The 20,612-nt window shown below is 52.1% G+C and overlaps 1 protein-coding gene across 2 annotated transcripts in view; it reads right to left on the bottom strand.

Moving 5' to 3' along the window:
* The window catches only part of LOC122363517 (proteoglycan 4-like), a 111,960-nt gene that overhangs the window by 3,574 nt on the left and 87,774 nt on the right, over nucleotides 1-20,612 (bottom strand). For both annotated transcript variants that reach the window (XM_043332903.1, XM_043332904.1), the window contains 6 exons: nucleotides 9,689-9,853; nucleotides 8,994-9,090; nucleotides 4,935-5,038; nucleotides 2,646-2,754; nucleotides 885-1,026; nucleotides 140-220 (listed from right to left, as the gene is read on the bottom strand). In XM_043332903.1, the coding sequence (XP_043188838.1) occupies nucleotides 140-220; nucleotides 885-1,026; nucleotides 2,646-2,754; nucleotides 4,935-5,038; nucleotides 8,994-9,090; nucleotides 9,689-9,842 (687 nt within the window). In that variant the 5' untranslated portion in view covers nucleotides 9,843-9,853. The remainder of the gene's footprint in view (nucleotides 1-139; nucleotides 221-884; nucleotides 1,027-2,645; nucleotides 2,755-4,934; nucleotides 5,039-8,993; nucleotides 9,091-9,688; nucleotides 9,854-20,612) is intronic.

The following is a 20,612-nucleotide window of genomic DNA, read 5'->3' as shown; positions in this document are numbered from 1 at the left end:
AACGTTGCTCAAATTGTTTCGCCCAGCGCCTATCACAACATGAAATTGTTGATTACTTCAGGATAAGCTTCCGGGTTGGGAAAGTTACTCAAACTACCACAATACTGCTATCAACAATGCTGGCTGCAGTTTTCCTTACCTGACCGAGGTAGCCCATGTATCCAAGGTCCAGCAAAGTGACGTCATCAGGTAGAACGTGCCGTCCACTGATTAGCTGCACCTGAAAAAGGACAGAGCGTGCCAGTGACACCGGACGACCAGGGCGGATCGACACGGGATGCGATCCTCGCCATATGACGGTATCAGACACGGTGACGCCATCAGACGGAAGGGGTGAACAAAACTCTCATGGGAGATGACAGATTGCGACTTTCGACTACCCACTACTAATGCGGCCAGGATCTGAACTGTCAGGTCCTCACTGCCGGTTGTAATCCACTCTAGGAACATGGGGCTGGTGTCCATCGGACACCGTAACCTATACAGGGACCTACTATTGGTTGTCGCCACCGTCCATAACTTACTGCCGATCGTTGCTAATCGCTGTGATCGGCCGCGAAAGTTAAATACCCAGCAGTGCAAAGGGTAGGCGAGTACGGCCCGGAAGATTCAGCACTGCACCACTGCGCTGCAGCTCGGCAGGATTATCATTCACACGGCCGATTGTCGGCGGCGTGACGCGGCATGGTCGTGCAGCGGCGGCCTTGGCAGCCGGCGCGTGCACACCCTATTAGCTACGTTAGATGGTGACCATTGCTCTGCTTTGTTGGAGACCGGACTCGGACGGCTATCCTTCTCGTGGCCACAAAACCTGACATCTGCGCCATTTCGCGAATGAATCACAGGATGAATGAAGAAGTTTCTCGAGTTCGAGATATCCGTACCTGAATGCTAGGCGGCAGCTGATACTTGTTGCGGATGAGCTTCTGCAGCACGGTGAGGGGTGTACCGGCCTGGCAGCGCAGGTACCGGACCGGAGGTGCGCCACCTGGTACGCCAGCGGCTTTTGGGCTCTCCTCGTCGTCCCTGAAGAAAAGAAAACGTCATTGGAATTACCTGCGAACTTCACCGTTACAAATCAATGCTAGTTAGCGTCGCGAGGCCGTGGTTTCGCACGAGGCTCATGACACGGAACTTGTCCCAGAGTGACCTCAGGGTTGCGGCGGGGTGCTGCGGCGCGGAACAGAGCTGGCACGTCTCACGGTGAGGTCACGTACCGCGTGACGGGACGCACCAAGGTCGGTGCAGCTCACGGCACGGCGCCGGACCGGACCGAGTGGGGAACCGACGGGTGACATGGTGAAGGTCGGCCCGCACTGCCCCGGATGAGTGCAAGGCATGGGAAAACTGGCAAAGCTTTGTTGTGTTGGTGGATGCAGCTGGCTTACGGAGCATGCGCAATATATCTAAATAAACTCTTAGTCTAAAGGCCTGGCTACACTATGCGTTTTCTGCGTGCGTTTTTGCAGGTTTGCGTGTTTTGCGTAATATCGTTCTGGGGAATAAGTTATAAACAATATAATTTTTACTTTGGTTATATACAAAAGCTAATATAACTCTTATGTAACTAAAATTTAAGGTGAAAAACATCACAAAAACGTAATATCGTTCTTTTTTCTAGAACGATATCACGCAAAACACGCAAACACGCAAAAAACGCACGAAGAAAACGCATAGTGTAGCCAGGCCTTAAATGTTGTTGCGTGAAGTAGCATTGGAACGTTAAAAATCGGAACCTTTCCATTAATTTACTTATTTATTAAGCCACCGAGAGGATGACCTTTCTGACATGTAAACACATCATAAAATGCCATGAATAATCCCTTAAACACGGCCAAAATTAAATAATAACCGCTTCAAGAAGCTTTCCAATGTCAATGTGTCAACTTTTCTGAATCAGTTGGAGGCCTCCACCTCACATCAATGACGATCTAACCAGCTGCAGCGGAGACCGAACCGAACCCCACGACCCGGCCGTCTGCACGCCAACCGCACGGGTCGATAGGTCCGTAGTGTTTACCGTGACCGATGCGCAGCACCCAGAATGTCAACTGTCACCGTGTGAACAGAACTCTGCGGGGTTAGAAAACTCGATACACGAAGCTACCATGGGACGGTAGCCAGGTCCAAGAGAAGCCTCTGTTATAGTAGCTATAAGCTGACGGTTGAAGGAGTCAAATGAAGGCATGCGGAAGTCTGGTGTACTTGTGAATGGCGTGCTTCATGGTCACGGTATAGCGTGATGTGTCGAATGAGGGCACTCGGGATTGTAGGGCTGCTCTGAGTTTATGTTTGGAAAAACGTTTCGATTAATATACGGAATATTATGTCAGAGAGCTGTCGCACGATATCAAAAACAAAATGCATATTGCTATCATTAGCGTATGATATTACGACACCGGTCCCAATTAAATGACTGATTTCAAAACCGCTTCCCATTGTGTATTAGATCTCTTCCTCTTTTTCTTTCCCAAAGCTAATAATTCCCTCATATACCATTCCTGGAACTGAGTTGTTTCTGCTTCTGTATGGAATCAAAGCACATCCATTCGTTTTAGACCGTACATTTGCTGCATATAATGTTACCTGCATACTTCGAAATGTTTGTATGTTTCGTCAAAAACTTAAAAGGTCAAACTACTCACCTGTCAGCGTCGAACATGGCCAGTCGCAGCTGGAGGGGCTCGTCGGGGGTGAAGACGTGAGGCACGTAGGAGGCCACGTCTCCCTTGGCCCAGCTCGGCAGCTCCGGGTCTGAAAGCACACACAAAACACGCCACGGTAAAGGGCCTGAGACACATGAGAAACTGCGAACGCTTGCAGCAGCTAAGAAACTTCGAGTGTGGTACAGTTAAAAAAGTTATAAAAAAAAAACAGCGACGACAGCCTGCGGCTGCTCTCCCGGCCGTGAAGGGGCACGGGTCATGTGACCTCTAAAAATCCGATTTTAACATGAGAGTTACATAACATGTAAAGATATCAAACATTTCTTCCAATTGCACTCTCCCCTCATTATGGCTGGGACTGTATGTGCGCAGCCGAAGTCTGCGTCTGCATAGCGGCATATAGTATCGTGTATCAATATTGCATCACCCCTCCCTCCCCTCTGACGTGGCAGGGAGTTACTCGTTCCGTCCCGACCGTGGCTATTTCACGGGTGAGTGGCCATTCGTTCAGCAGACCCTCAGGTGGTGGACACGCCCATTCCTCCGTCGGAGGGCCGCGGCGCCACGCACAGGCTATTATCGGCCCTGCTGCCAGTTATTGTTTATCGATCGGAGCACCTCGCGTTCCCAGGAAGGCGAGGGACAAGGACCGCCCAGGTCGGGACTGCAATCAAAAGTGACGTGTTGTGACGGCATCACAATCCAGGAGGTCTCTTCTCTGCTACCCCACCGTTTGTGGCTGGTGTCAGTTCGAGCGCGGAGAAACATATACCAGAACATCGTACTACATTTCAGGCTGATACATTTACTGCTGACTAAGCCGCTGCCGCCATCGGAGATAGACGTGTACACAGCGTCATCTCAGGTGTTTTATGCAAGACCACCGTCTTCAGGACATGCCGGAGACCCCTCACAAATACCGCCCCTGTTCCCCGCTGTGCACGTGCGGTCTACTCAAGCAGCGGTGCCCCTGTATTTATTCTGAGCGCGGTCTTGCCGGTCTTGTTCACGTATCAGATCGGCCGATAAGTGCGCGCTCGGGCGAGACATATGGTGTGGTCGGAGAGTTTAAATGACAGTTGTCGTTGGAAAGGGGAGTTAGCAGTACCGTAAGGTGGGGCTATTTGAGACAGTGGGGCTATTTGAGACAGTTAAAATTGTTATAAAATAAAAACCGTGTGAAATTTATGCTTAATTTTTGCTCAGGCGAATTATCGCTCGATTCCACACCTTCCTGAGCAAAAATATCACATAAATATCAAACGCTCTTCATTTTATAGCGATTTTAAATACTGTCTCAAATAGCCCCACTGTCTCAAATAACCCCACTAACACTTTACGGTATGTAGAGAGGGGTGCAACATTATTTAGTTGCAACAGACAATATCGGCGCATGTAGATGAAGGAACCATAGAAGGATCTCGCTGAGTATTGGGGCGATATTTGGATGCATAAGAAATTTGGAACCCTGACGAAACATGTTTGGTGAACTGTGTATTTTTTTTTATAATACCAATAACTTCAGTTGTCAAAACTCTTGGAACTGAGATCGAACGAACCACTGAACACCATCTAGCTACATTTTCTTCCCAAATCACCATGCGCAGTGTATCTGTGCAGGGGGTAATGCGGTGACGTCATTGTTTCATTTCAGCTGTCACGAGATGTCAATTAAGCACTCCAGGCGTCTCGTGAAGTCCGGTCCTCACAACAAGTCGCGCCAAGAAAGCGGCGTAACGACAGGGTCTCGAAGCTAAGAAGCGGAAAATTAATAACACCACTGGATATCACGTACAGAGGAGACCGCGATAGGTCAATTTATAGCACATGACAGCTAGGAGAGATGCGCCTCCTGTCTTGAAGAAAGTGTGCCTAAGGCTAAGTTATTGACTGAATTAATTGCACAGCAACATGACGGCTGTCTTGGCAGCACCTTCAACACAGACGGCAGCCCCCGGTCGCCATTCCGCGGCCTCAGTCGTCTCCGACAGCTCATAAATTGGCCATTGGTGAGATAGCCATCTGAAGGGTGTGAGTGCCAGAGGTCGTGGGTGGCCTCCCTGGACACGCGCGCGCCGCGCCTGCCAGCCTTTCACGCCGCGCCAGGCTCCTGCAGCGGCAGCGGGACGTGACCTCGACACGGACCCCAGCAGCCGTCATAAACGTACCGCTATCGCAGTTAGACCTATTGCACGGAATGACGAGCGGATTGTGCGGTGACGGCAGATCCCCGGCAGACATGCACCCTTTTATCCGGGCCGAACTCACCTGCGTAGGGCCTCTGCTCGTAGAAGTCTCTCCTCTGTTGCATCTCTTGGGTGAAGAGGTCCGGCACCATCTTGTAAACCAGCGTCTGCAGGATGCTGTCGGCCCTGGAATCCACAATACATGGAGTCAGTGGTCAGTGCAACCTGCTCAGAAACTGGTTTTGGGCTCACCGTGTTTGGATGGTGCCCCAGTTTTCCCGAACATGAAGGATTCCATGAGCTTAAAGGTAAAAGGCACCTATGTCAACGGCCTAACCAGCAAACATTGCAGCCAAAACTGGTATCGGTGAATGCACTGCGGCACAACGACGTCCTTCAGGGAATTCAGCAAGGGGTGCTGCACTGGCTTTGCTGTCTATTATTTTCTCAGTAACTTGTGAACAGCTCATGATAAATGCACTACACAACCTCTAACAATCTTCATGCACATGTTGCATATGCATTTGAATTCCAGCTGTGGGCGGGACTCCTCACGAGTTGCATGCAGTGGCACGCGCCTCGCTCTGCAGTCCGGTCGTGCTCGGCCCGCCGCCGCCCCCGACCAGTCGCTCCCCAGACAAGCGTGACCCAGTCTCGTGAGACCGACTGTGGTATACGGACCGGCCGGCCCCGTCACTCGGCCGCTAACCAGTCACCTCGCCGGCATTTTTTGCCTGTCACGCGAGCTGGGAGCACTGCGGCTGCCCGGGGAGTATCTACGGCACATATACTAATGCCGGCACTTTGATCTGGTGTGAAGCAATTCGTTGTTGCTCATTAGTAGACAACTGTTCCTGCTTTTAGATCCCTTATTTATCTTGATAAGCTGCAGTCGTGGCGTACGGTACCCCAACTTTATATAAGCCAAAATAATGCGAGTGGTGATTCAATGCGTATTGTGCAATGCATGACGACTAACGAGCGTCAGGGAATCGGTTGACACCTAAGGTTGAGAACACATTGCAGTACCTCTGAATATTGTCGAGACCGCTACAATTCTTCAGTAACATTGAATTAATTGCAAATTCCATACACGCGGCTTTGTATGGAATTATATAAGGTGCTAACCAAGCGACTGGAGACCTTAGGTAGCGTTTCTCAAACTCATCCGGCTGTTTTTACTTGGTCCCATCACGGCCCCGCCGGGAGCCCTCTTTCCGCCAGACGCGCTGTCAGTCGAACGTCCAATCAACAGCGGCGCAAAAACTCTGCCCTCTGCTGATTGGTCGGTCGACACTCGTGAAGATCCGGTATCTGATAAAGGCTTCCTTTTAGAACAGATGTGTCACAGGACTGGCTGGTTGTGCACCGTTACGCGTAACGTGACTGTGAGGACACAACCCGACCCGTGACAGAACGTGAGCCATGAGCCGTAACGTAGGGCTCAATTTGGTACGAAAATTTCGGAGACTTAGCTACATCATTGTGTGCAACAAGAAGCAAATGAAACCTTTATAAATAGCATGTTTCGATGGTTGACTTAACCCTATTAGTGGCAGGGGGGGGGGGGGTGTTTTCATCCACCCCTCAGGTTTTCGGGAATATCTCCGAAACCGCTGAAGCTACGATGCTGAAATTTTCTGACTTTTCCTAAAACTAAATTGGGCACATTCCCTGAAAATTTCAAGTTCATAACTTTACCAGGGGCGGCTCCATAAAACTGGGAATTGGGGGGTCCTATTCGTGAAGCGAGTCATTTGGCCGAAGATCACGATGCTGATGTATTATAACAGTATGCACCAGTTTTACGAACAGTGAATGAAACGATCATGTGATAACATATACAAAGTTATTGTGCATCCTCTTTTGACACGTTTTTGCTGTAATAGGCGGATCCAGGCGTCCAAAAAGGGGGGGGGGTTATGTTTTACCTCCCAACATAGGTGCCCTGACACCGCCTATGCATGACCAATACAATTGTAGTCGTTCTCTCATAAGAAAGTTGTAACATAACAAGACCATTACCACCATTTTTAGAAACAGCACCAACAAAAACCTTATTTACTTTACTTTTTGTGTACCCCCAATCTCAATGATCTGTATCCACCTATGATTTTTGAAAATGTAGGTATATAGGATCCATGTGAATTGCTGGTTCATTCTCTATCGATCGGCAAAAGTTGCGTTAAGAATGGTTCAGAAACCTGGCCGTGATAAACAGTCTAAAATGTATCTGCAATTTGCCCGTTTTTACCCCCCTCTACCCCCTATTGACATTTTTAATTTTTATTTTTTAGAAATGTAGATCACGTTGAGCGAAATCGAATGCCGTTTGAATTTTGAAAATCGGCCCGTTAGATCTCGAGATATCAGGGGGGGGGGGGGCCGTAAACAGCCCCTCCTGCCACTAATAGGGGTAGCCAGGAGCCTGCCACTAATAGGGTTAAACCGTGACTCATGAGCCAGGACCCCACATCACCAACAATCCCGAAAAAAACTCTGATTCAACCTGCGAGTTTAAGCATTGCTTTCTTGAGCAGGGCCACTGCGACCGGATCAGATGATCGTGTATCATTGAGAGCTTATCAGACAGAGATAATAATTTCCATCTCCGCCCTTCGGTAACACCCAGCAGATAGCGAACTCGACAAAGCATTCAGATTGCTGGAAACGTTAAGCCCGCGTCTTTCTTCGCCTGTATCTCCTGTAACATTAATGGCTTAGATGAAAGACGCACAAAGTAAAAATCATAAAGAAGAAATTCTCGCTTTAATCATACGAAAAAACGTCCTTTGTGAGAACCAACCGATTCATCGGTTCGCCGCTCGTACCACGAACAGCGCTACTGATGAAAAACTCGCTAAACAGTGGTCTCTTTCCAGTAATTCATTTTGGAATTATCCATTTTTGGCAAAGCTTTAGAAGAGGCGAGTGCTAAACCAATTTACCTCGTCAGCATCTGTCACATGCCTGTCATTACTTCAACTGTCATTGACACGACACCGTCATTTTTAAGTTTTATCCACCTTTCCAAGACCGCTGCATTTTCAGCGTGATATCTCCTTTGCACCGGTCTGCAGACCCTCATCACATATTTTGCGGTGATGTGAGGTGGCTTTCATAGCTCAGAAATGATAAACGGTCGAATGATACCAATCATCGGCCAGGAAAACAGCTTCTGTTGCTGAGTGGACCAATCTTTGTAACTGACACTGAAATCGACAGCCGTGATGTCAGTTGTCAATCAGGCGTTGGTTTGACAGATTACCTACAATCAGAAATGATCACGGCAACACTTTATTGTGAACTGCCTCGGCGCGCGGGTCAGCGTAGCTCACAGTCACAGCTAATCGATCGCGCAGCACGAAACTAGCGCCAACGACCCTGTCGGAAATGGCACCGCTCGCTCTCACGAACAGACATATTTCAGACTCGGCCGCGACGGCTCAACAGACAATGGCAAAACTTTGGACATGTCTGCTGAAAACTGAGAGAATTTTACGGAAGTCAGGCTCAACGGTTAGACAATGAAGCAACTTTGAGGGCGATGTTTGAATGTTAAAACTAAGATGAAGAAGGTGGCTCAACTGGTTGACGGATGATGACTTTGGCAGAATATGAGCACTTGTGCTGACACGTTGTTCTTTGGCCCTGTCGTCGACAAAGAGGCGAAGCTTTGTGACAGTAAGTACTGTTATCATTTCATGTCTCTTTGTATAGCTGGGGATTCCTGAGTAATCTACTTTTCGTATTTAGGCCAACCAATGTGGTCGAATTAGCCATCTGACGTTTTCTCAGAAAACATTAATTCAATCAACAAATCTGATCCGGTACGCGCTAAGCCATGTCTGAAAGCCGTGTTTTTCGGTCGAACGGTCCGCCCACTCGCCCGCCTCTATCAGCTGTGCCGTTTCAGTCGGTGATCCGGTTAGCCCCCCCCCCCCCCCCCCGACAACGGTGAGTGGGGGGGGGGGGCTTAACCGAGCCGTCAGCGAGTGACGATCATCATAATCACTCTCCCTGCTCCCCGCATACATCCCATTCTCTCGACCCTGATTAATTATGAGTGACGCCTACCACGTCGTTTTAAATGTCGCGGTCGGCAATGAAGACGAAGTGCTTGAGCAATGTGTGAACTCACCTGAGACTGGACGCGCCTTTCGTCCGGTGAATCTTCACCTCGCAGATTGGACAGTACGCGCTGGCCTCCAGATGTCGCAGAATACACGATCGACAGACTGAAACCAGACACAGGCCGTCACCTATCACCAGCTCAGCGCGCGTCAAAGTTCAGCCGGAGCTGAAAATAGAGCCTGGTGACCCAGACCCGCCCGGACACCAGCTATTTCCTGGTGGGTTGCGACATGCCGGAAAGTCCTTCAGTCGACCGCCGTGCTGCCGGCTGCACAGAGGAGGTCTCTATCCTCTCAGAGAGTGGGGCGGGATAATTGGTCGCAGCTAGCCACTGCAGCTGGAACGGCTAATCGGTCACCGGACGCGCCGGTCTAACATTAGACGCGCCGCCCGGACCAAATTGATGGCGCGCCCCGCCTGCCACGTGCTAACACACGTGTCACCAGCACGTGCCGGCCGGTGAACCTACAGCAAACACGTGCCGCTGATGGTAGGCAGCCGGCGGCCATGGCGCTAACAGAGAGGAGCATACGTGTCTAACCTATGTTTGACGAAATCCCTTGTTGATACACCCACGACGTCCGTCTTGGATTTTACATCAATTTCAGCACAGCCAATGATTCGCATACACATCGCCATAGGCTAGATCAGATCCTCAAACAACACATTTCGAAGCACCATCAAACCCGATGAGGTACTCACATGTGTGCAGACATTCGACGATAGTGGTGGCATCGATGAAGTACCCGGCACAGAGGACGCAGGTGATGTGTGACCTCAGGTCACCCAGACGGGGTCGGTCACCCTCCTGCCGCTCCGAGCCGTCCTCTGACGAACCGAGCACCGATGACGTCATGGTGCCGTGAGCTGCAACAACGGAAACACGCTATAAGCAACGGCACGACGTTTCTCACAGTGCGAGGGCGTTTTAACAAGTGAGGAAATTCTACATGTATGAACAACAATGCAATGTAATTATATATTGAGAGGGCGCTATTGAGCAGTGACAAATGACCACTGACCAGCAACTAGTGACGGAGCCATTCGTCGGTACATGACATGTCGAAGCGGCGCGCTGAGAGACAATTGTCTCTCAATGGTCACCTACCCCGCACTCCCCGGTCAAGCTTGCCCCAAGTGAGTTGCGTGGGACACACCGAAACCAAATGGAAGCAAATGCCCGAGTCGACGTGCCCAAATCGACGCAGCGTCGCGGCGCGGCCAGCCGGGAAGCTTCTGGCACGACCGACTCGGTCGAATGACGCCGTAAATGTTGCTACGGGCTGCGCTGCGCAAAAGCGTGGCAAACAGAACGACGCAGCCCTGAACAATCTAGAGCTTCGCTCGACGGGTGATGGAAGATTTTATGGTCCGAGTCCAGCCAGAAAAAAATCGCATCAGAAGTCTTACCGCCAGACATGTTAACTGTTAACTATTTTAACATGTTAACTGGGGGGGCAAATGCCCCCGCACTCAACAGAATTGCCCCCCTAGTCGTCGAGATTTGCCCACTATAAAAATGGGCATAAAGGAACAGGGTGACAAACATACTACGTAACTACTGTGACAGTTGTTTTGCAATGGATGTCAAATGAGTCAGTCTGTAAGTAATGACCAGTGGTGTATCTAAGGGTGGGTCATATGGGTCATGACCCCCCACCCTCTTGGGGCCCGGGGACACCACAGGTCTGCCAGGGGCACCACCGGCCTGTCAGGGGCACCACCGGCCTGTCAGGGGCACCACAGGCCTGTTGGGAGCACCATCAACCTAGCAAGAGCACCATAGGTCTGCCAGGGGCACCACAGACCTGCCAGGGGCCCCACCGGCCTCGCAGGGGCACCACCTTGGGCCTGTCAGGGGTACCACCACAGGCCCGCCAGGGGCACCATAGGCCTGCCAGAGGCACCATAGGCCTAGCAAGGGCGCCACGGACCTGTCAGGGGCACCAGAGGCCTAGTATGGACACCACATGCCTGGCAGGGACACCACCGGCCTCGCAGGGACTGGGACACCTTGGGCCTGTTAGTGGCACCACGTGCCTGTCGGGGACACTCCAGGCTTGTCAGGAGCACCACAGTCCTGTCAGGGCCCAGGGGCACCACCGGCCTCACGTGGACACCACCGGCCTCGCAAAGGCATCATGGGCCTGTCAGGGGCACCACGGGCCTGTCGTTGGAACTTCAGGCTTGTCAGGGGCACCACAGTTCTTTCAGATGCACCGGCGGCCTAGCACCATGGCACCATGTTTGGCCGAGGTCGCGATTCGGCGTATGTCGCCTCGCATTAGCCGCGGTTTGCAGCCTTTTCGTGGTTTCAAACGTTCAAACATGGGATATGATGTTGCTCCCATGCTTTAGGGTGGGTGTCAAGATCACCGGAAGGTCAGGTCAGATCATTTACCTTTGATGACCTCGGTTCACATTTTCGAGTTTTATATGTTTCTAGGCTAGTTTTTGGAGCTGAATTCGAATTAAGCAACCATTTGACCATTTACGAAGTAGTTTTGGTGCCTTCGTAACATGTTACGAAGCTGTCAGAGGCGGTTGCCACCTACTACGAATACCCGGCAAAACCCTTACTGGTTGACCTGACCTGACCTGACCTGGCCTAAATGCATGAAGACATCATCTATGATCATAACTAACATGATATTCGTGATCAGCACCCCGAAAAACCATAGCAGCCACTCTTTACGACGCTCTAACAGGTCCCGATTTTCCCGACTTTTGGGTCAATGACCTGACCTGGAAGGTCAACCGATGACCTAGGACCTTAAAATTGGGTATAATCGGCTTCCTTTCATCACGGGCAACACGGTCGTTTTTTCCGCGAAGCTCTAGCTCGATCAGGGGCGAAACGGCAAGGGGGAGGGTCCAACGGACCCCCCCCCCCCCCTATACGCTCGCTACTGGAAACACCAATACGGGCGAGGGTTAATGGATTATTAAAGACAATTTTCCAGGTTGCCCCCCCAGTCAAATTCCCTTAAAATAGGCTCTGCCGCCAGAGACTCGAGAGAGAGACCATCAGTCATCAGTCATGGGTTCTGTGACAGGTGGCGGTGATAGCGCGGCGCGTGTGTTGTCTGATCTGTCAACCAGAGGCTGACACACGCGGCAGGTGATCCGTCAACAGACGAGGTGGGCGGGGGGGGGGGGGGAGCATTCGAGGTGAATCCCACACACGACCCAGATACGGGAGAGAGCCTATCCAGCCACCGCCGTCATCTCGCAGACTTCTCACTCCTTTTTTTCGATTGCATATGAGCTTCTGCATTTGCCTAAACCCTACGGTGAATGAGTAAGTTTAGATCATTGAGACTTCTATAATGGACGATATAATTCCCAAACTAATTTAGTCCGCTCCTATCGGGCCAATATTTTTCGCTTCGACAGAGTCAATCTGATCCGTGAGGAAATGTATCAAACATGCATGAAAACCCCGTTTATTTATGACATAACACTACCCTGGCCAGTACGCCACCGACCAACACAAATTGGCAGTGTGTACGGCTGCAATTAAAGTCGGTCCGTGCCGCCAGTAATGGCGCCGTCAACCCATAAACGCCGCCGTATCGAGCGCCAGCAGTCGTGGTGGCGGCCGCTTTACGGCGAGGTAACGGTTCGGTCGGCCGTCACCGGCTCGCGCGTGACGTGACGGCTCCGACGAGGTTAGGCGAGCTGCCATGTTGGTGGTTACTGGAGGTCTGACTGAAGACGAGAGGTGTCAGCAGTTGGTTTAGTGTGAGTCTTTAGGATAGGAGACTACGATGGCAGCGAGTGTGATGTCATGGTTTGTTGATGTTGCAACTGTTGCCCACGAACAGTTTGTTAGGCTTGTGTTTCATGAAACGGTCGGCGCGCACTCAATGCCGTGATGTCATAAGTAAGAGGGAAATAGACAGAGGAAAGAGAAAGAGGGAATTGGAGAGAGAGAGAGAGAGAGAGAGAGAGAGAGAGAGAGAGAGAGAGAGAGAGAGAGAGAGAGAGAGAGAGGGGGGCAGACAGACAGACAGACAGACAGACAGACAGACAGACAGACAGACAGACAGACAGACAGACAGACAGACAGACAGACAGACAGACAGACAGACAGACAGACAGACGGACAGACGGTTGGACAGTCAGGTAATGAAAGTACGGCATACCACGGAGCGACCAGGCGATGGTTTAATAACCGGCCGAGACATAAAACTCCTATTGACCTTATGACTGACACACTGCTGTCTTGCTACGTCTACCACTTACCGAGGCAGGCGCACCTCCGACATCTGACCACTGCACGGCAGATGGCCAGCGGACCACACATCCAAAGTACTTAGTTGAGATTCAAATGTATGTAGAACGGGAGGCGGAAGTCGTTTGTTTCACGGCGCCCGCCGCTGTTTAAACGGAGGCCCATTGTCGACATTGTGTTCGGTGGCGTGGAGACGGGTGGAGCTTTTTGTTCCGCCCTGTTGTCCGTCTTTATGGGGCGGCGCTGTGATTTATCATATCGTTTGTGTATCTTGCCCGCCAAATGAAAGCCACTCGATCCTAGAGCTAATTGCTAATGGGATCCATAACTGCAATCTCCTACCGCTATCGTCGTCCGACAAATATCTACGAATCTGTTAAATTAATATCTGTTAAATATATCGCAACATCTCTAAAAGGAAGCTGATGTTCACATCTGCTCGGAAACAGCCTCGGTAGATGTTTCTCCTGTGCGAGGTCACCGTAAAACCCAGCGAGCTCCTCTCGTGAAGATGAGTTGAGCGTCCCTCTCAGCCTGCCGCGGTTGCCACACTGCGCGCTCTCTGGGCCACGTGGGGTCATTCGTCTGTCAGCACACCTGTCTTAGTGGCGCAACACGACTGCAGCTAACGGGTCAGCGGCGGCCGGCGCTGCGCACCGCGCGCGCACTGCGTCGCTGTGCGGCATTACGCATCGCGCGCTGTGAGCCGCAACCGCCACAGAGCGTCAACAGAGTGACGCAGTTCGGAGTGACGTGACCCAGAGACGCAGACGCAGTTCTTCCGAAGCTAGACGCAGCATACCATGCACGCTGTCGGCAGTAACCATCACACACAACATCCGCCAGTCGCCACCCCAAGACGCAGTTCTGTCGTGTCACTGGCAACACAGAGCTTGACCGCGTTACTTCTAACCAGTTGTATCCAGAAAGAAACATCGATGGCTGGGTGGTGGCCAGTGCATCTTGATCACCAATGATGATAATTACCTATAATGTGGAGCAGTCACATTATGGTGGAGAGTCATGGATCAGCTGGCTGCTGGTGGGTGCTGAGAGTTTGATCGGGGAGTTCACCAGGCGACGCGATATGAATATTGGCTACATAGAAAAATGATATAGCAGGACAATGCCGTAGCAAGTTGGAATTAACAATGTAGACGACATATATAATGCGGGTCATAGGTATCGTAATAGTGAATCGCCAAGTTGTTACCTCGTCCTCGTCACACCCAGACGCCGCAGTTCGACCCTGACCCAACGGGTGCTAACTACTGAGATGTCCTCGCGGCGAGAGCCGAAACCCATTGAAGCCAGTCTGCACGAGTTCGCCACCACCCTCAGTGCCAGCCCGCCGTTCCGCCTTCACCAGCCTTGACTGGGTAGTCACGACCTCTAAGCCGGAGCTGGTGAATGGAGAATGGAGACTATAAGGTGTCCCCAGGAGGATGGGAAGTGCCTCTGAAAGATGGTGTCACCAGGGTGGTGAGATCCGCCATCACCGGCCACCACAACCCGACTAGAGATCACGAAGAGCGAGAAAGAAAAGATGCAGGCGTGAAGACTTCGCGTGGGTGGTGGCGACACTCCGCCAAAGCCGTGAAGAGTGTTCCGGACTCAGGATCCGTGTCGATTGTCCCAGAACCTTGGGAGTATCCCGGAGCTAGTGCCGCTCCCCGGGTGTGTCGCCTGGGGTGTGGGCAGGCCCGGACACTCTCAGAGACATGCGACCTGCCTGTATTCATAACAGCACGGCGGCATCATCTGTTACGCCGCCGAGGCGTGGCAATTTACATGCGGCCGGGCCCGTCAGCCGGGCGTGCCATTATTTATGATATCGCCCCGGCGCGGCGGCGTGAGGCTGTCCCTGTCGCGGTGACTGCTGCCATGACACATTGTTCGTCGCTCGACTGCCGACGTCAGCAGTTGGGGGACGTCGTCAGCACTCACAGCTCAGCAATGGCAGAGTGTGTCCTCGGCTCAGCCGACAGACAAACACAGAGGCCGTGATGGGGAAGATACGGAGTGTCGGGACTCAAGAGTCGAGGGCAGTGAAAGGAGATTATGTGAGTTGATCTAGTTGAGCAATGAGCATATACAATAACTCATTTCACGCCCTGAACACCTGCAGAGGACCAACCAAATATTCATTGCTCAACCAGAATCATCAGTGGTAGCACCAATAGGATACCAACATTTTTCATCATACCGGATTGCTAACTCAATCACGCAGACATGTTTATCAACTCACTTGACAGCGAAACAGCCCGTGCAAATGCACTTGACATTGACATACGAGGATCTGGATCAAAACGTTCAAAGTACAGCGAGCTATCCTATAGCAGCTATCCTAGGCCCGGAGTTCCGACTTTGTAATCTCAAACATAATACAGACATAGAAAGGTGTGAAGTTCAGGTGAAAACGACCCGACAGTAAATGGTCGAAGATGACGGGGAGAGGCAGTTTAACGACGATTGGGTAGCGGTGGGCGCCGCCGTGCCGGTGGCCGGGCGGGTCGTTTGCGGTCGGCTGTGAACGACCGGCCGACTGCGTGGGTCGTTACGGGCTGACTGAGAGAGCGCCCGGCTCAGTGACGGGACACGGCGCCGTGATGGGGATGGCGAATGGGGCAAGACTCTGTGGCGGGGACGTTATTATTGAAGGGGTACGGCGCCGCAGCTAGCCTTGGAGGCCACCAACCGCGCCGCGCCTCTGGTATTGGATGTAGGAGATTGTGACATACTATGTGACCCTCCGCCATGCTCCTAAACTCCCGAGCTCCGCTACATCGCACTGCCCCCTCTACGTGTGACGAGGCGACCTTTCTGCGACGTGAAGCTGCAAGTGGAAATCAGGGTAGACATGAGAGCTAGCGTGGTGACGTGCTGGGAGAAACAGCGGGCGAAAACAGCGACGGCAGACGCAGGAATAACGTGTATCCTTAAATGAAGAAATAGTATGCAGTGCTCTAGCGAGGAACATCTTGATAAATGTAGGATTTTAAATGACCTTTTCCTCGATAATTAATTGGAAATTCAATAAAAAGTAAATATTGTATTGTTTGGCAAATTTTCGAACAACAGTTCATTCTCTAGCCACATGAAACAATTGACCCTTTGTTCAATTGTTTCATGTGGTCAATTGTTTCATGTGGCTTGAGAATGAACTGTTGTTCGAAAATTTGCCAAACAATATAATATTTACTTTTCATTGAATTTCCAATTAATTATCGAGGAAAAGGTCATTTAAAATCCTAACTACATATATCCTTATATGCCGGTTCTCGTCAACCAACAGAGGATGTCACATCCATCTAACTTATGAGAAAGGTGGATGGAAATAAAACATTCCGCAGCGTAGAAGCAGGTATGGATCAAATGTATAGTTAAACATATCTGGATCCAGTGAGTGTGTGTTCAGTATTGAACGCCTTCGTGCAGGCAGTTTGTCTGATGCTCAAACAAAACGTCGGTGTCACTACACTGAAAAATTTTTTACTCACTTTTCTGAGTAATGACTGAGTTGCCATTTTGTCCATACTCGAGAGTCACACAGGCTGCGATACGACACATTTTCACCGATTGTGAGAGTGACAGTATCCAACGTTACGAAAGTGACGCCCCGATGATTGATTGGACAGCGAAAGGCGACAATGACTAATGCTCCAGGAGCAGCGAGACCATTGTCGTTCCGCCAGCCTGATGAGCGACGCATGAGCTACTTTCAGGGTGCGCTAGCGCCCGCACGCGTGGGCGCTACTTTGAGCTCATCCGCTGTTGCGTGGCTGCAGACATTTGAAAGGTAGTTGAGGGTAGTAAGAATTCCTGAACGAAAAAAAAGAACTCCATAACAAGTGACTTCATAACCAAGGCTTCTTGAGTTACCTCCATAAGAATGAAGATCACATTTCACGCTTCCGCGGCAGAACATACAAAACTGGAAGCCAGCCTGAGCCTCAAAAAGTCAGTCTCATCCTTAGCTGTCCTGCGTTCCAATGATTTGTGATCATTCGCATTTCATCCTTCGCCCACTTCAGACTACTTTATTTTGTGGTAGTGTGTCGATTAGGGTCTCTCATACCCAACCTGAGGCGGCGGCGGCGGCGGCGGTGGTGCCGGCGGCCGCGGAGCCGGTGCCGGTGGCGGCGTTGACCACAGCGGTGGTGGCGATGCCGGTGGTGGACATCGGTCACCATTACTCGAGCCGCCTTCAGTTGCCGGACAGCGGCCGGCGCCGGTTCAGTGGGGGAGGGCGAGTGTAAAGGACCGCCGCCACCGCCCCGGGCGCAGCCGTGATGAATCGCCGCACTGAGGAGCGCGGCGCTGAGCGTTGCGGGACTGCGGGAGGGACGGCACCAACCGCGCCGCTGTCGGATAAATAAAACATGACACGGTCGATCGAGCGCAGAGCCAGCGGCCGCGGCGACTCTGACCAGCCCTGCAGCGTGGGCGGACGGGCTACCGGTCCCGCGGACAGGTCTGCCGACGCTCACCACCCATCGGTCACCGCTCATCGACCAAGTGGCACACCGGGTCAGCCGACCGGTCCAGTGACCCGACCAGCCGCCACCGGTAGCCAGGGAGCGTCAACAATGCACCATGCACGCCGCCCGCCCTGCACGGCGTGTGTGAAAACTGAACAGCCACCGCTGCAGATTACGCTGCCGGTTATGTGCCGAGGTAACGCCAGCCGGCGGTTCCGCGGTCTTCACAATGGACGATAAGCGCGCGTCACATTTACCGTCATGTGAGCCCGTCACGCGGCCAGGCACACTGCCGGCTCCTTTTCACCAGCGCACGCGGCGCGGCAAATGAGCTCACTGCCGCATGAAAGCGTATCCTCATCCTTGGCGGCGTCATCTACCCTTCACATCTTCCATCCCGAATGGCTTAATAACCGGCTGCAGATTAAAAATCGCCAAATTATACGGGGGCGCTCGGCGAGGTCGGTCTGGCCGGCAGCCAGCGACCGGTGATGGAGAGCTCCGGACGCGTCCCGACTGCCGACACGGTGACCTCGCCGGGCCTCAGAGTCGGTCACGACAGAGCAGCGCCCCCGGCGACTGCTGTCTGCGGGGCCGCGGCGCTTCGGGCGAGAGGGAGATAGGAGGAGAGGGTGCAGCAGGGTGCAGAAGGGTGCAGTAAGGGTGGAGGAAGCAGCGCCTCCGTCGGCCAAGTCACGCCACAGTCATCAGTCTCCCCTTTCCCCGGGCAGAAACTTGGTGACCTCGGAGTGTCCAAGGCTCGATCAGCTCATCGGCAGCGTCAGCCCTTTCGCCATTAGCCAAGGATGAAGGCAGCAGCCGTTCCACTTGTATCCCTGTAAAGACCTTTCAACTTCATGAATAATGAGATGCTCAGCTCCCAGGAGAGACCGTCTTGCTTCCTATGTTGCTTTATAGAGAGGCCATGGTCATTGGTCATTACTCCCTGAAGCAAGTTGGCCATCTTCCTCCCGCTTCGGTCCATGTCTAAAGCGGACTCCGCGGTCCGTTCCTGCCCCAACCTCACGGCACTTCTCAGTGCCCCGTCCGATCGCATGGCAATCAATCAGCGGTATCGGCCGCGTGGGACCCTTTCCTCCTCGGCCCCCGGCCGCCGTAATCACTATCATCACAGCGATCTACTATCGCCGGCTCTAAAACCATCAACTATAATGGCGCACGTAAGCGAACCGTGCCGCTTTCGGTCGAACTGCGCGCCCGGTGCCGTATGCTCCTTCGCCGAGCTTTCGCCCCTGCCATGCCGTCGTAAACGCTGTTCGGGCTCACGAGCCGTTGCATCCGCATTGTTTGAGCTGACGATCACATCGTAAGCGTACTGGAGTAATTCGCTCCACAAATCGTAGAACATCAACTCGTTAATGCATTTTTAACTTGGAGCGGTAAGCTCCATATTTTAGTGGAGCGAATAACGACCACTCGCATGCTTTCATTGGCAACACATTATTCATGTTTCTGGCAAAACACGGTTTCAGTTCCGAGGTCTCATGCCAAGTTTTGACATCGTCCGGTTGAGTCTCAGGCGCGCAGGACTGCCCCAGACGATCCAGAACCAGCCGGTGAGGATAAACAGTAGGACAGGCGGGCGGACACTGAAGGCATGCCGCCTGTATACCGTGTGCCGTAACCAGGCCTGCAGCGCGTGGCGAGGCCTCATGGCCAGACGGGGTCGGCGCCAGTAACAGCCAGCCTTGGAGCCGACACGAGCGACCATGACCGCTCTCCACGGCTGGGGTGTGTTGTGGGTCGCCAGTCCCGTCTGCTCAACCCGTATGTACCAGGCCGACAGGACTCCATGGCCAGTTCGACCTCTGCACTGTGTGTGTTACCCGCCCTGGCTTCTAATCACTCCTGCCTTGCCGACGGCTGACTACAGTCCTGCCTGGCTCAGTGGAGACCGCAGACGGACCGAGATGCGACCTTCACGATCGACCTCGTCGCTGAGCCGCACCCAGGCCGGGATGGGTCGGGACGGCCGTTTGCTATTGCGGTCGTGCTGTCCCCCTGCCCACCCCCGTCTGGGCTTTGACAGCCCACTTCCGTGCCGCCCACTGCACCGGCCAGACTGGGATGGTTGTCGGCCGTATGGCTGCAACGCCCCACTTCGACTGAGTTGGAAAAGCCTGCTGCTAGCAGAAGTGTGTTTTCGACCATATACCTAAACTGAAACATTTACTGATCGCAAGTTTCCAGCCCTCCTTCAGTCCCTTTCTTTAGGAGTTACAGGAGAACAAGGACCATTTAATGAGGATCTGGGGGGCATTTAATGTGTATAACCCGCGCCCCACTGGGGTCTGTGTATAACACGCCCTACTGGGGGGGGGGGCTATTCATAGCCCCCCCCCCTCCTAACTCCGAAACTACTGGGCCGATCGTCAAAATTCAAACGGCGTCTGATAGCCCCGGAAAAACTGTCGACGAAACCTAATTTCATTGACCTCAAGGTCACCGATGACGTCACAGGTCAGGTCAAAGTAAAAATTATTAGCATTTTGGCTTGTTCACATTTTGGGCTCTGGCCGCCGTCTTACAAGTCAGATCAGGCTCATTTTTTGTTTCCACACTCGTGAACAGATGCTCTAGATACCTTGAGGGTACCAAACTTGTACTTTGATTTTCAGGTCAGGGTCAGGTCATCACAGATCACGGAAATATTATATCATGCGTCGGTCACGTGGCACATGTTTTATGGTCCATTAAGGCCATAGATTTCTAGTTTGATGTCGTCTGTGTCATTCGAGGTCATTTTGAGTCGAATTTAGCTTAGGTCAGGTCACTTTCAGGTCAAAAAAGGTCAAATTTTGGAGTTAAAATTTTTCAACAAAAACAAAAATGTGCCTATTGGATGCAGTTTGAGCTCAGGAACACGATGGTGCCATTTATTTTGGTG

This window comes from Amphibalanus amphitrite, unplaced genomic scaffold (genome assembly GCF_019059575.1).
Source record: "Amphibalanus amphitrite isolate SeventyFive unplaced genomic scaffold, NRLGWU_Aamphi_draft 000625F_arrow, whole genome shotgun sequence".
NCBI classification, from domain to species: Eukaryota; Metazoa; Arthropoda; class Thecostraca; order Balanomorpha; family Balanidae; genus Amphibalanus; species Amphibalanus amphitrite.
This window is presented reverse-complemented; position numbering and strand designations above follow the sequence as displayed.